Raw genomic sequence first — 13,756 nt, forward strand, 5'->3', positions numbered from 1 at the left:
CAGAAACTTGTCGACCAGTGGCCGCACGGCCTGGCGGGCACATGCCGATTCCAATTGCACGCACGAGGCCGAGGCGGTTCAGGCGGAGGTTAGCGCGGGGGAGCGACGCTCCTGGACATCAGACGAGGGTATGTGCGCGGAGGCAGCAAGTTCCCGGTGGCAGCGCAGTGGAGGTCGGCCGATGGCGGAATCTGGTGGCGGAGGTCGGCCATGGCAACAGTTGTTTATGGATCTATAACTAGTTGAGTCCAAGAGGCCACCGTCAACGGAGACTTGGTCGTCGTCACCACTGCTGGGGGTCTGCGTCCGCTTGTCCTGGTAGGCCTGCGACGATGCCAATGTAGGATCCACCCGCCGTCACTCTCCTCAATCCCACCCACGACAGGATCTAACTCCCCGTCCGTTTTGCAACAAATGACTAGTTGCAGTCTTTCTTTCTGAAACAATGGTGGAGTTGTAAAAATATGAAGTAGGTGGAAGTTGACTCCCGATCATTGGATGGGGAACCAATCCGATGAGCAAGGAGGCGGTGGACGTTTGCCTAAAATTGGTCGGTTGAAGGCAAACATTTCCCTTAGAAAAAAACGAATTTTCTTTTTATTTATTTTTTACATCTATTGTTCACCGAAACTCCATGTCCATGGAGATGCTCTAAGCTGCTTATCACAACTTCACACGGCAGCGATGGAAGGCGACGGCGGCACGGCGGCGGCCTGGATGGCGACGCACCGCGGGATGTACGAGCGGGCCACGCGGCACCCCTTCACCGTCTCGATCCGCGACGGTTCCGTCGACCTGGCCGCCTTCAAACGCTGGCTCGTCAGTATTTTCTCAGCTTCTCTCCTCAGGCTCCCCCCTCCCCACCTCCGACCTCCACCCCACCCCCAATTTCTTATGTAGCTTTGCTTATCAGTTGATACAAGGTGATTATACTTAAATTGGATTGAGCGGCTCCTGCTACGTAAAGCATCGCTAACCTTACACTAGCAGTGGATCTTGATTCGGACTGCGTGACTTTTTGCACTGACTTGGATGAGCTAGACTAATAGAGCTACTTCTGTGGTCTGAGAAGAAGAAACGATGGTTTGGATGGGACTTCATAAGGCTACTGAATGTGTTGATCCATTTAGCATGTGTGCAAGATTTGGGGAGATTTTGCTCCTACAAATCAGAATTTGCTGCTCAATTAACAATAATGCTATCTTGTTTTTGGTAATTGGAGAATGTTGGACCTTCTTTTGCCAGGCAACAGTAACCAGGCAGTTAAGCCTGTCAAATTCCCTGCTGTGATTCCGTGGTCAAGGGCATATTTCTCCTTGTTGAATAGTCTAGTTCACTCATGGCGATTTCCTGTCATGTTTACGAAATGCCATGCCTTTTGTTACTTGCATTACATATTCATACAAATACTTCCTGATGCACAGAGAAGGAACAATACTTCGTGGGGAATGTATATAAAATAAAAAAGAAACGGCGTGTTTCATTTAAATGTCTATTATTGGGAAGCTGCTTAGCTGGAAGCACTAGGGTATTACTCTGCATTAGTACTCATATCCCTTTTTATCCATTTTGATGACAAGTATTTCCGGACGGAGGGAGTACTTGGTACTTGGCGCTTAATTGGTGCTAGTTAGATTCAGACGTCCTATACTTCACTAATGTAGCCATTTGTTTGTTTTCTAAGATCAATCCCACAGTGGCTACCTTTACTCCTGTCGTTAATGCTCGTGATGAAATAAAAATATCTGTTTATGTATCATATTTCAGGGTCAGGACTACATGTTCGTGCGGGAATTTGTTGCATTTCTAGCTAGTGTACTGCTCAAGTGTTGCAAAGAGTCAGACAGCTCGGACATGGAAACAATCCTAGGTGGCTTGGCTTCTCTTAGTGATGAGCTCTCTTGGTTCAAGAAGGAAGCTGCTAAATGGAGTGTTGATCTGGCCGGTATTTCTCCCCTCAGTTCTACTCCCTCCGTTCCAAAATAGATGACCCAACTTTGTACTAAATTTAATACAAAGTTGGGTCATCTATTTTGGAACGGAGGGAGTAATATGGAGTACTGCAGGTTGATCTCTCAAACATTTACACAATTATACAACCTTATAAGGTGCTAAAGGATTGTGACTGGTATTATTTTTATGGCCAGGTTTCTCCAAAGCCTTGATGATCCAGAGATCAGCTACAGTGTAGCCATAACTACATTTTGGATAATCGAAACCGTGTACCAGGATAGTTTTGCTTTCTGCATAGAAGAAGGTAACAAGACGCCGGCGGAGCTCCTGGGACCTGTCAGAGATGGGGCAGCCCTGAGTTCAAGCAGTACTGCCAGTCTCTGCAGCGGATCGCTGATCGCTGCTTGGCGAATGCGCCACATGATGTTGTTGTTGTCAAGAGAGCTGAAGAGGCCTTTCTTGGTGTGCTCGAGCTGGAGATTGGATTCTGGGACATGAGTTCTTCTCAGTCCTAAGCGGCGACTACATCGTGCCAACTGCCAACACCGAGCATTACTTGGACGAAATAGATACCGCAGTGGGTTCAGCATTTTTACTGTCATTTCCCCTGTATCTTGTTTTCTCTGTTGAACACCGTGCAATAACCTGGATGAAATAATTGTTGTGTTGGTTCAGACCGAAACCTCGATTGCACTTTATTTTTCCACGTACCTTGGTTTCTTTGGTGAACACCGTGGAATTACTTGGATGGTATAGATGTTTTTGTCAGTTTAGTGTTCAGTCTTTCAGGCTGGAAACCTCGGCTGCGCTGTCGGTATAGATGTTTTTATCGGTATGTATTTTTATGCTGGCTTCTTTGGATTCCCAAGAACTTTTGATGTATTTTTTTTTTTTGATCAAAGAAGGGCTCGCCCCTTCCGATTTTCATTACTGAAAACCAACCTTACATAATTCATAGGACAGACAGCGCAAAAGAACTTTTGATGTATAATTGTAGGTTTGTAGCGAACTGAAATAATGTTGCCATGTGAAAACCTAAACGTCACAACCAGTTGCTAAGTACGTCAATATGACCCACATAGTTTCTGAAAGAGCATGCTGCTGCAACGAACTAAAAGCAAAGGGGAAAAACAGATTAAAAATGAAGGAAAAATATCAGAGCCAGGTTTCGATCCTGGGACCTGTGGGTTATGGGCCCACCACGCTTCCGCTGCGCCACTCTGATTTGTGTGATATGCTATTGAAGTGCACCTTAATTAGCACTCTACCTCGCAGCTTGCCTTGATAATTTGATATTCAGAACTCCTAATAAACATTATAGTATCTTGTAATTTCACAAACAAATCTCTGCTCGCTTTATAGTAAGCCAAGCCAAATAAAGCAACAAACCAAACTTACACGCCCAACATGCCAATGTGCCACGCAAGCTAAGCCAGAAGCTACCGCTCATGATGACGGCCGGCAATGGCAGAAGACGGCTGGAGCAGCTACTCACGGCTAGCTGTCGTAGGTGCGGCACTCGTCGGTCTCGGGGTTGTCCTCGCAGAACTCCTCCAGCGGGTCGCTGTGCTCCTTCTTGCGGTCGCGCGCGTGGCTGGCCGCCGCGCTGAGCTCCTCCACCTCGTCCCACGCCGCCACGCACTCGCCGCCCTCCGGGTCCCCCGCGCACGTCTCCTCCGCCTGCTTGATGCTCTCTGTCACCTTCTGCGCCAGCTCCGGGGGCGTGGACGGCGAGCCCGCCACGGCCACCAGCCGCCGGCCGTGCGCGCGCATCGCCCGGGCCGCGAACGACACGACGTCCGGGCGAGATGGCAGCGTGGCCGAGGGCTGCGCAACGGTTCTGGGAGCCGGAAAGGTGGCCATGAAGGCCATGGTGGTGATGGTGGCCATGGCTTCGCACTTGGTTCGCAGGAGGGTGGAAGAGAAGGTTTTGGTTGTGGTCTGGCCGTTTGGGGTACGCCATTTTTATGTGGCTCTCCGCTGCTTATCTTTTGGGGACCAATCCCGTTGTGACAAATCAGCCTGGGCAGATTTCCCTTCTAGAAGATTTCAATAATCCTAGACCTACGGGGTTGTTACGGGTTTGTTACAGGATTACCCAAGATTTTTCTCCTGAATTTTCTTACCGAAAATGCTACACCTACGTAAGGGCCCGTATAAATGATGCTAAGAATATTTTAGAAGTGCCACATAAGATAAATGTTAAGATGGAGAAGAGAGAAATCGAAAAAAAATGTTTGTCTTCTCTTATTTAAGCACAATCCGTTTCCATGTTTTTACGAATAGATAGTTATTGAAGATAAGGCTAAGAAATAAGCAAATTTTTATTCTGATCCCAAGCTCAAAAATTCACCCTGATGAACAATAAAAATTGATAAAATAATAAAAGAAAATCAAAAAATTGATAAACTTTGACAAATATTTTGTGTGCTTGTAAAATTTCAGTAGAAAATAACATTCATGAAAAAAAAATCAGCATTTCCAAATGTTTCCAAAACTAGAATTTTTGGAGCATCAATTTTTTTGCCACAACTTTTACAAATGTTATTTCATGCTGAAATTTTGCAAGTATACAAAGCATTTGTCAAAGTTCACCAAAAAAATATTCAAAACATTTGTGGAAGTTTACCACAAAAAATATTCAAAATATTTGTCAAATTCTTGGCCCGTATGAACCTCAAAGCACTTCTAGATCAGACTAAGTGGGAATGGACGAATCAGTCATTTTCAGAGAGTCAGACGCTAGCTATCCCGCATGACTGTCGCCTGAGAAAGACGAGACACGATGGGACGCTTCATAACTTCCCTTGCGCTCTCTTGCCTCACTAGTTCACACCACACTCTCACTATCTCTCACCGCCCTCTCAGTTTCTCCCATGACAACCCTCGACCTCGCCACCCCTCACCTTCCTCCTCCAACCACCACCATTACTTGTGGGCGGACGACTGATAACCCACAACTATAGGGGACAACTCAACTGCTAATACTCATGTATATAGGCATCACGTCCAAGATTAGTAGACCAAAACGATTCTGCATCTACTACTATTACTCCACACATCAACCGCTATCCAACATGCATCTAGTGTATTAAGTGAAGGAAATATGCCCTAGAGGCAATAATAAAGTTGTTATTTATATTTCCTTATATTATGATAAATGTTTATTATTCATGCTAGAATTGTATTAACTGGATACTTAGTACATGTGTGAATACATAGACAAAACAAAGTGTCCCTAGTATGCATCTACTTGACTAGCTCGTTAATCAAAGATGGTTATGTTTCCTGACCATAGACGTGTGTTGTCATTTGATAAACGGGATCACATCATTAGAGAATGATGTGATGGACAAGACCCATCCGTTAGCTTAGCATAATGATCGTTAAGTTTTATTGCTATTGCTTTCTTCATGACTTATACATGTTCCTCTGACTATGAGATTATGCAACTCCCGAATATCGGAAGAACACCTTGTGTGCTATCAAACGTCACAACGTAACTGAGTGATTATAAAGATGCTCTACAGGTGTCTGCAAAAGTGTTTGTTGGGTTGACATAGATCAAGACTAGGATTTGTCACTCTGTGTATCGGAGAGGTATCTCTGGGCCCTCTCGGTAATGCTCATCACTAGAAGCCTTGCAAGCAATGTGACTAATGAGTTAGTTGCGGGATGAAGCATTATGGAACGATTAAAGAGACTTGCCGGTAACGAGATTGAACTAGGTATGAAGATACCGACGATCGAATCTCGGCAAGTAACATACCGATGACAAAGGGAACAACGTATATTGTTGTGCGGTTTGACCGATAAAGATCTTTGTAGAATATGTAGGAGCCAATATGAGCATCCAGGTTACGCTATTGGTTATTGATCGGAGATGTGTCTCGATCATGTCTACATAGTTCTCGAACCCATAGGGTTCGCACGCTTAACGTTCGATGACGATTTGTATTATGAGTTATGTGTTTTGGTGACCAAAGTTTGTTCGGAGTCCCGGATGAGATCACGGACATAACGAGGAGTCTTGAAATGGTCGAGAGGTAAAGATTGATATATTGGAAGGTTACATTCGGATGCCAGAATGGTTTTGGGAAGTATCGGATAAGTTTCAGAGTACCAGGAGGTTACCCGAACCCCCAGGGGACTATTGGGCTTTCATGGGCCCTAGTTGAGAGAGGAGGTCGGCGGCCAGGTGGAGGCGCACGCCCCCCAAGCCCAAAACGAATTGGACTAGGGGTGGGGGCGCGACCCCCCTTTCCTTCTTCTCCTCCACCTCTTTCCCCTTCCCCTTCTCTGGAAAGGAAGGGGGAATCCTAGTAGGACTGTGAGTCCTAGTAGGACTCCCCCCTTGGTGCGCCCCCTCTAGGTCGACCGCCCCCTCCTCTCCTCCTTTATATACGGGGGCAGGGGGCACCCCAAAGCCACAACATTGTCTTAGCCGTGTGCGGTGCCCCCTCCACCGTTTACTCCTCCGGTAGTATCATCGTAGTGCTTAGGCGAAGCCCTGCGTGGATCACATCATCAACACCATCATCACGCCGTCGTGCTGACGAAACTCTCCCTCGACCCTCTGCTGGATCAAGAGTTTGAGGGACATCATCGAGCTGAACGTGTGCTGAACTCGGAGGTGTCATACGTTCGGTGCTAGATCGGTTGGATCGTGAAGACATTCAACTACATCAACCACGTTAATATAACGCTTCCGCTTTCGGTCTACGAGGGTACGGGGACACACTCTCCCCCTCTCGTTGCTATGCATCTCCTAGATAGATCTTGCGTGATGATAGGATTTTTTTTAAATTACATGCTACGTTCCCCAATAGTGGCATCCGAGCCAGGTCTATGCGTAGATGATTTGCACGAGTAGAACACAAAGAGTTGTGGGCGATAATAGTCATACTGCTTACCACCAACGTCTTACTTTGACTCGGCGGTATTGTTGGATGAAGTGGCCCGGACCGACATTACATGACCGCATTTGTGAGATTGGTTCTACCGATGTGTTTTGCACATAGGTGGCTGGCGGGTGTCTGTTTCTCCAACTTTACTTGAATCGAGTTTGACTACGACTGATCCTTGTTGAAGGTTAAAACAGCACACTTGACGAAAAATTGTTGTTGTTTGATGCGTAGGTAATAATGATTCTTGCTAGAAGCCCATAGCAGCCACGTAAAACTTGCAACAACAAAGTAGAGGACGTCTAACTTGTTTTTGCAGGGCATGTTGTGACGTGATATGGTCAAGACATGATGTGATATAAATTGTTGTATGAGATGATCATGTTTTGTAACAAAGTTATCGGCAACTGGCAGGAGCCATATGGTTGTCGCTTTATTATATGAAATGCAATCGCCATGTACTTGCTTTACTTTATCACTAAGCGGTAGCGATAGTCGTAGAAGCAATAGTTGGAGAGACGACAACGATGCTACGATGGAGATCAAGGTGTCAAGCCGGTGACAATGGAGATCATGACGGTGCTTTGAAGATGGGGATCAAAGGCACAAGATGATGATGGCCATATCATGTCACATATTTTGATGCATGTGATGTTTATCTTTTATGCATCTTGTTTTTCTTAGTACGGCGGTAGCATTATAGGATGATCCCTCACTAAATTTCAAGGTATAAGTGTTCTCCCTAAGTATGCACCGTTGCTACAGTTCGTCATGCCGAGACACCACGTGATGATCGGGTGTGATAAGCTCTACGTTCACATACAACGGTTGCAAGCCAGTTTTGCACGTGCAGAATACTCGGGTTAAACTTGACGGGCCTAGCATATGCAAATACGGCCTCGGAACACTCAGACCGAAAGGTCGAATGTGAATCATATAGTAGATATGATCAACATAGAGATGTTCACCATTGGAAACCACTCCATATCACGTGATGATCGGACATGGTTTAGTTGATATGGATCACGTGATCATTTAGATGACTAGAGGGATGTCTATCTAAGTGGGAGTTCTTTAGTAATATGATTAATTGAACTTTTAATTTATCATGAACTTAGTCCTGATAGTTTTTTGCATATCTATGTTGTTGAAGATCAATGGCCCGTGCTACCGTTCCCTTGAATTTTAATGCGTTCCTAGAGAAAGCTAAGTTGAAAGATGATGGTAGCAACTACACGGACTGGGTCTGTAACTTGAGGATTATCCTCATTGTTGCACAGAAGAATTACATCCTTGAAGCACCTCTAGGTGCAAGGCCTGCTACAAGAGCAGATGCTGATGTTATGAATGTCTGGCAAGCTCGATCTGATGACTACTCAATAGTTCAGTGTGCCATGCTTTACGGCTTAGAATTGGGACTTCAAAGACGTGTTGAACGTCATGGAGCATATGAGATCTTCCAAGAGTTGAAGTTAATATTTCAAGCAAATACCCGAGTTGAGAGATATGAAGTCTCCAATAAGTTCTATAGCTGCAAGATGGAGGATAATAGTTCTGTCAGTGAACACATACTCAGAATGTCTGGGTACCATAACCACTTGACTCAGCTGAGAGTTAATCTTCCTGATGATAGTGTCATGGACAAAGTTCTTCAATCACCGCCACCAAGCTATAAAGGCTTCGTGATGAACTATAATATGCAAGGGATGGAAAAGACAATTCCTGAGCTCTTTGCAATGCTAAAGGCTGCAGAGGTAGAAATCAAGAAGGAGCATCAAGTGTTGATGGTTAACAAGACCACTACTTTCAAGAAAAAGGGCAAAGGGAAGAAGAGGAACTTCAAGAAGAATAGCAAGCAAGTTGCTACTCCCGGGAAGAAGCCCAAGTTTGGACCTAAGCCTGAAACTTAGTGCTTCTACTGCAAAGGGACTGGTCACTGGAAGCGGAACTGCCCCAAGTATTTGGCGGATAAGAAGGATGGCAAAGTGAAAGGTACATTTGATATACATGTTATTGGTGTGTACCTTACTAATGTTCGTAGTAGCGCCTGGGTATTTGATACTGGTTCTGTTGCTCATATTTTGTGACGCCCGGATAATTAGGCTACAATAATCCCGCGTTAACGATGCCACGTTGATGACCCACAAGTATAGGGGATCGATCACAGTCCTTTCGATAAGTAAGAGTGTCGAACCCAACGAGGAGCAGAAGGAAATGACAAGCGGTTTTCAGTAAGGTTTTCTCTGCAAGCACTGAAATTGTAAGTAACAGATAGTTTTGTGATAAGATAAATTGTAACGAGTAACGAGCAATGAAAGTAAATAAAGTGCAGCAAGGTGGCCCAATCCTTTTTGTAGCAAAGGACAAGCCTGGACAATTTCTTATAATGAGAAAAGAGCTCCCGAGGACACATGGGAATTATCGTCAAGCTAGTTTTGATCACGCTCATATGATTCGTGTTCGGTACTTTGATAATTTGATATGTGGGTGGACCGGTGCTTGGGTACCGCCCTTACTTGGACAAGCATACCACTTATGATTAACCCCTATTGCAAGCATCCGCAACTACAAAAGAAGTATTAAGGTAAACCTAACCACAACATTAGACATATGGATCCAAATGAGCCCCTTACGAAGCAACACATAAACTAGGGTTTAAGCTTCTGTCACTCTAGCAACCCATCATCTACTTATTACTTCCCAATGCCTTCCTCTAGGCCCAAATAATGGTGAAGTGTCATGTAGTCGACGTTCACATAACAGCACTAGAGGAAAGACAATATACATCTCATCAAAATATCGAACGAATACCAAATTCACATGACTACTAATAGCAAGACTTCACCCATGTCCTCAGGAACAAACGTAACTACTCACAAAGCATATTCATGTTCATAATCAGAGGAGTAATAATATGCATTAAGGATCTGAACATATGATCTTCCACCAAGTAAACCAATTAGCATCAACTACAAGGAGTAATCAACACTACTAGCAACCCACATGTACCAATTTTTGGTTTTGATACAAGATTGGATACAAGAGATGAACTAGGGTTTTGTGAGGAGATGGTGCTGGTGAAGATGTTGATGGAGATTGACCCCCTCCCGATGAGAGGATCGTTGGTGATGACGATGGTGATGATTTCTCCCTCCCGGAGGGAAGTTTCCTCGGTAGAACATCTCTGCCGGAGCTCTAGATTGGTTCCGCCTAGGTTCCTCCTCATGGCGGCGGAGTTTCCTCCCGTAAGCTTGCCTCTGATTTTTTCCAGGGTAAAAACCTTCATATAGCAGATGGACACCGGAGGGCCACCAGGGGGCCCAGGAGACAGGGGGCGCGCCCCCACCCTCCTAGCCAGGGTGTGGGCCCCCTCTGGTGTTTCTTTCGCTCAATAATTCTTATTAATTCCAAAAATGACTTCCGTGGAGTTTCAGGATTTTTGGAGCTGTGCAGAATAGGTTTCCAATATTTGCTCCTTTTCCAGCCAGAATTCCAGCTGCCGGCATTCCCCCTCTTCATGGTAAACCTTGTAAAATAAGAGAGAATAGCCATAAGTATTGAGATATAATGTGTAATAACAGCCCATAATGCAATAAATATTGATATAAAAGCATGATGCAAAATGGACGTATCAACTCCCCCAAGCTTAGACCTCGCTTGTCCTCAAGCGGAAGTCGAAATCAAAAAATATGTCCACATGTTTAGAGATAGAGGTGTCGATAAAAATAAAATATGGACATGAGGGCATCATGATCATTCTTATAACAGCAACATATATAGATTTTATCATATGATTTCTTATGCTCAAGTAACAATCAATTCACGATGTCAAGTATGGTTCAGAAACTTCATTGGGAAGTAACAAACTATAATCTCAGTCATTGAAGCAATTGCAATTTATCATAACATCAGAAAGAGTCAAGAATAGAGCTTTTCAGCAAGTCCACATACTCAACTATCATGTAGTCTTCTATAATTGCTAACACTCACACAATACTTGTGGTTATAGAGTTTCAGCCGGACACTGAGAAAGATAGGGGCTTATTGTGTTGCCTCCCAACGTATTCACCTTTGGGTGATGTCAACCATAATATTTCATGCTAACTTACATCCAATTGGATATATATATCAAGATCTTTCAAACACGAGGAGCTTGCCAAAGGATAAAATGAAAAAGGGAAAGGTGAAGATCACCTTGACTCAAGCATAAAGTAAAAACATAAAGTAAAAGATAGGCCCTTCCCAGAGGGAAGCAGAGGTTTTCATGTGCTTTTAGGGTTGGATGCACAAAATCTTAATGCAAAATAATGTCACTTTATATTGCCACTTGTATGTGGACCTTTATTATGCAGTCCGTCGCTTTTATTGCTTCCACAACAAGATCGTTTAAAGCTTATTTTCTCTACACTAATAAGTTATACATATTTAGAGAGCAATTTTTATTGCCTGCAACATGACAACTTACTTGAAGGATCTTACTCAATCCATAGGTAGGTATGGTGGACTCTCATGGCAAAAACTGGGTTTAAGGACATTTGGAGGCACAAGTAGTATCTCTACTTGGTGCAAGGAATTTGGCTAGCATGAGGGGGAAAGGCAAGCTCAACATGTTTGGAAGATCAATGACAATATACTTTAACTGAGATGTGAGAAAACATAAACCATTACGTTGTCTTCCTTGTCCAACATCAACTCTTTTAGCATGTCATACTTAATGAGTGCTCCCAATCATAAAAGATGTCCAAGATAATATATTTGTATGTGAAACCTCTCTTTCCTTATTACTTCCTATTAATTGCAGCGATGACCAAAACTACGTTCGTCAACTCTCAACAGCTTTTATGCCTCATACTTTCTATATGTGAAATCATTACTATCCATAAGATCAATATGAACTCTTTTATTCTTTTTATTCCTTCTACTTTCTCAAGATCATAGTAAGATAGCAAAGCCCTTAACTCAACACTAATCTTTATTATAGATAGCTCACGGACTCGATTACATAAAGAGATCACAAAGCAAAACTCAAAACTACTTGATATCAAAACTTTAATCTACTAGATCAAGATACTACTAAAAGGATCGAACTAAATAAAACGGTAAAGATAGGAGTGTGATGGTGATACGATACCGGGGCACCTCCCCCAAGCTTGGCAGTTGCCAATGGGAGTGCCCATACCCATGTGATTATGTCCTCGGAGGTGGTGAAGTAGGAGTTGTTGATGATGTAGGCTTGTCGTCCATCTTCCAAGGCATAGGCTCACCACCATAGAAGGATCATCGAGTCTCAGGGATCCTTAAATCTGCAGCCAAACTCATCCTCTTGAATCTATATTCATACTCACAGTTTTGGTTTTGCAGGTCATAGATCTGGGCTTGGAGGTGCTCGATTTTCTCTTGAAGCTTGAAGATGGTCTCCCCAATGACCTTGGCATCTAGCTTGTGGTTGTCGGTGAACTCCGTGATCATCATCTGGTTAGCGTTGAGTCCACGCTCCACCATCCCTTGGCACTTGAAAACTTGTTGCTCAATGGCTTCGAGCTTTGTCTCCACGCTTCCGGTACGCCTTGGTCCCTCCACACCGCGGATGTGCAGCACCCCCTCACGCATCTCAATGGTTTGAGGGTGTTGCAGCACCTCCGCGAGATAGGGGTTGATAAGCCTCTCGAAAAACTTGTCCTTGGGAGCGCTTGGAGACGTCATGATGCTCTAGATCTGTCAGAAAAATAGCTCGAAACGAAAACAAAGGATATTTGCGTGATACGGTGGTCAAAGCCTTCGGAAGATTATATAATGAATTTTTACCGACCAAAATACGTAACGTGCAAGAAAACAGAGTCCGGGAGGCACACGAGGTGGCCACGAGACAGGGGGGCGCGCCCAGGAAGGGTGGGCGCGCCCTCCACCCTCGTGGAGGCCTCATGTCCTCCCCGGACTACTTCTTTCTTTCTAAAATTCTTAAATATTCCAAAACTGATAAAAATTGCCATTAGAATTGTTTTGGAGTCGGTTTACTTACCGTACCACATAGCTATTCCTTTTCGGAGTCTGTAACGTTCTGGAAAGTGTCCCTTATGTATTCCTCCGGGGTTATGGTTTCAATAATATTAGTTTCAACATTGATATGATTACCTGAGATATAATGTTTAATTCTTTTCACCACCCTCGGACTTGTGCCTTCGAAGTTGTTGATTTTTATGGCACCTGTAACACCCTGGATGTATCTTTCCATATTTGTAACTTCAACTCTTGCCATTTTCAGCTATGTGTTATGATATTCCCTCTGTGGTTGGGTTTTGTCTTTCGTTTTGCTTTTTGTTCATGTCATGCATCTCATATCATGTCATCATGTGCATCTCATTTGCATACGTGTTTGTCTCATGCATCCGTGCATTTTCCCTGTTGTCCATTTTGCAATCCGACACTCCCACATGCACCGGCGCACCCCTCTTGTCTCTTTTCGTGAGCGGGTGTTAAACGTTCTCAGAATGGACTGAGGTTTGTCAAGTGGCCTTGGTACACCACCTGTAGACCACCTGTCAAGTTTCATTCCATTTGGAGGTCGTTTGATGCTCCAACGGTTAACCGGGTAACCGCAAAGGCCTTTTGTGTGTTGCAGCCCAACACCCCTCCAAAACAGCCCAATAACCCATCTAAGTCACTTCCATGCTCTCCGTCGTCGGATCACAATCATGTGGGCGAAAACTACACTCCATTTGGAGTCTCCTAACTCCCTCTACCTATAAATATGTGCCCCTCCCCTAAATTTTCGGGCGAAACCCTAGCAAACCTCCCTCCGCGCCGTCGGAGGTGTCTGTCCTGGGCTGGACACCCTGCGCCGCCGCCGCCCGGCGAACCAGGGTGCGACACGTGGCACCCCGCCACCGCGCGCCGCCCCG

At 44.5% G+C, this 13,756-nt stretch overlaps 2 protein-coding genes across 3 annotated transcripts; one reads left to right on the top strand and one right to left on the bottom strand.

Annotated features, from left to right (window-relative positions):
• Nucleotides 1–393: 393 nt before the first annotated feature.
• On the top strand, nucleotides 394–2,625 carry LOC123092365 (bifunctional TENA2 protein). 2 transcript variants are annotated; one of them, XR_006444511.1, is made up of 4 exons: nucleotides 394–550; nucleotides 683–819; nucleotides 1,768–2,066; nucleotides 2,148–2,625. XR_006444511.1 is itself a non-coding variant. In XM_044514135.1 (4 exons), exons 1-4 carry the CDS (start codon nucleotides 499–501, stop codon nucleotides 2,189–2,191), a joined length of 411 nt encoding a protein of 136 aa, XP_044370070.1. In that variant the 5' UTR covers nucleotides 394–498; the 3' UTR covers nucleotides 2,192–2,625. The 2 variants fall into 2 exon arrangements, 1 of the variants encoding a protein (XP_044370070.1); XM_044514135.1 differs by having other exon boundaries at nucleotides 1,768–1,945.
• A 623-nt stretch (nucleotides 2,626–3,248) lies between these two features.
• LOC123092367 (calvin cycle protein CP12-1, chloroplastic) lies at nucleotides 3,249–3,904 on the bottom strand. Its single transcript, XM_044514136.1, has one exon. It carries the CDS (start codon nucleotides 3,841–3,843, stop codon nucleotides 3,451–3,453), a length of 393 nt encoding a protein of 130 aa, XP_044370071.1. The 5' UTR covers nucleotides 3,844–3,904; the 3' UTR covers nucleotides 3,249–3,450.
• Between the last annotated feature and the right edge of the window lie 9,852 nt (nucleotides 3,905–13,756).

Source organism: Triticum aestivum, chromosome 4B, assembly GCF_018294505.1.
Source record: "Triticum aestivum cultivar Chinese Spring chromosome 4B, IWGSC CS RefSeq v2.1, whole genome shotgun sequence".
Lineage (NCBI taxonomy): Eukaryota > Viridiplantae > Streptophyta > Magnoliopsida > Poales > Poaceae > Triticum > Triticum aestivum.

Coding starts and splice junctions, on each gene's coding strand:
- LOC123092367 (XM_044514136.1), bottom strand. CDS start 3,843: ATGGCCACCATCACCACCATGGCCTTCATGGCCACCTTTCCGGCTCCC.
- LOC123092365 (XM_044514135.1), top strand. CDS start 499: ATGGGGAACCAATCCGATGAGCAAGGAGGCGGTGGACGTTTGCCTAAA. Junction 551..682: donor TGGACGTTTGCCTAAAATTG/GTCGGTTGAAGG, acceptor TTCACACGGCAG/CGATGGAAGGCGACGGCGGC. Junction 820..1,767: donor CCGCCTTCAAACGCTGGCTC/GTCAGTATTTTC, acceptor ATCATATTTCAG/GGTCAGGACTACATGTTCGT.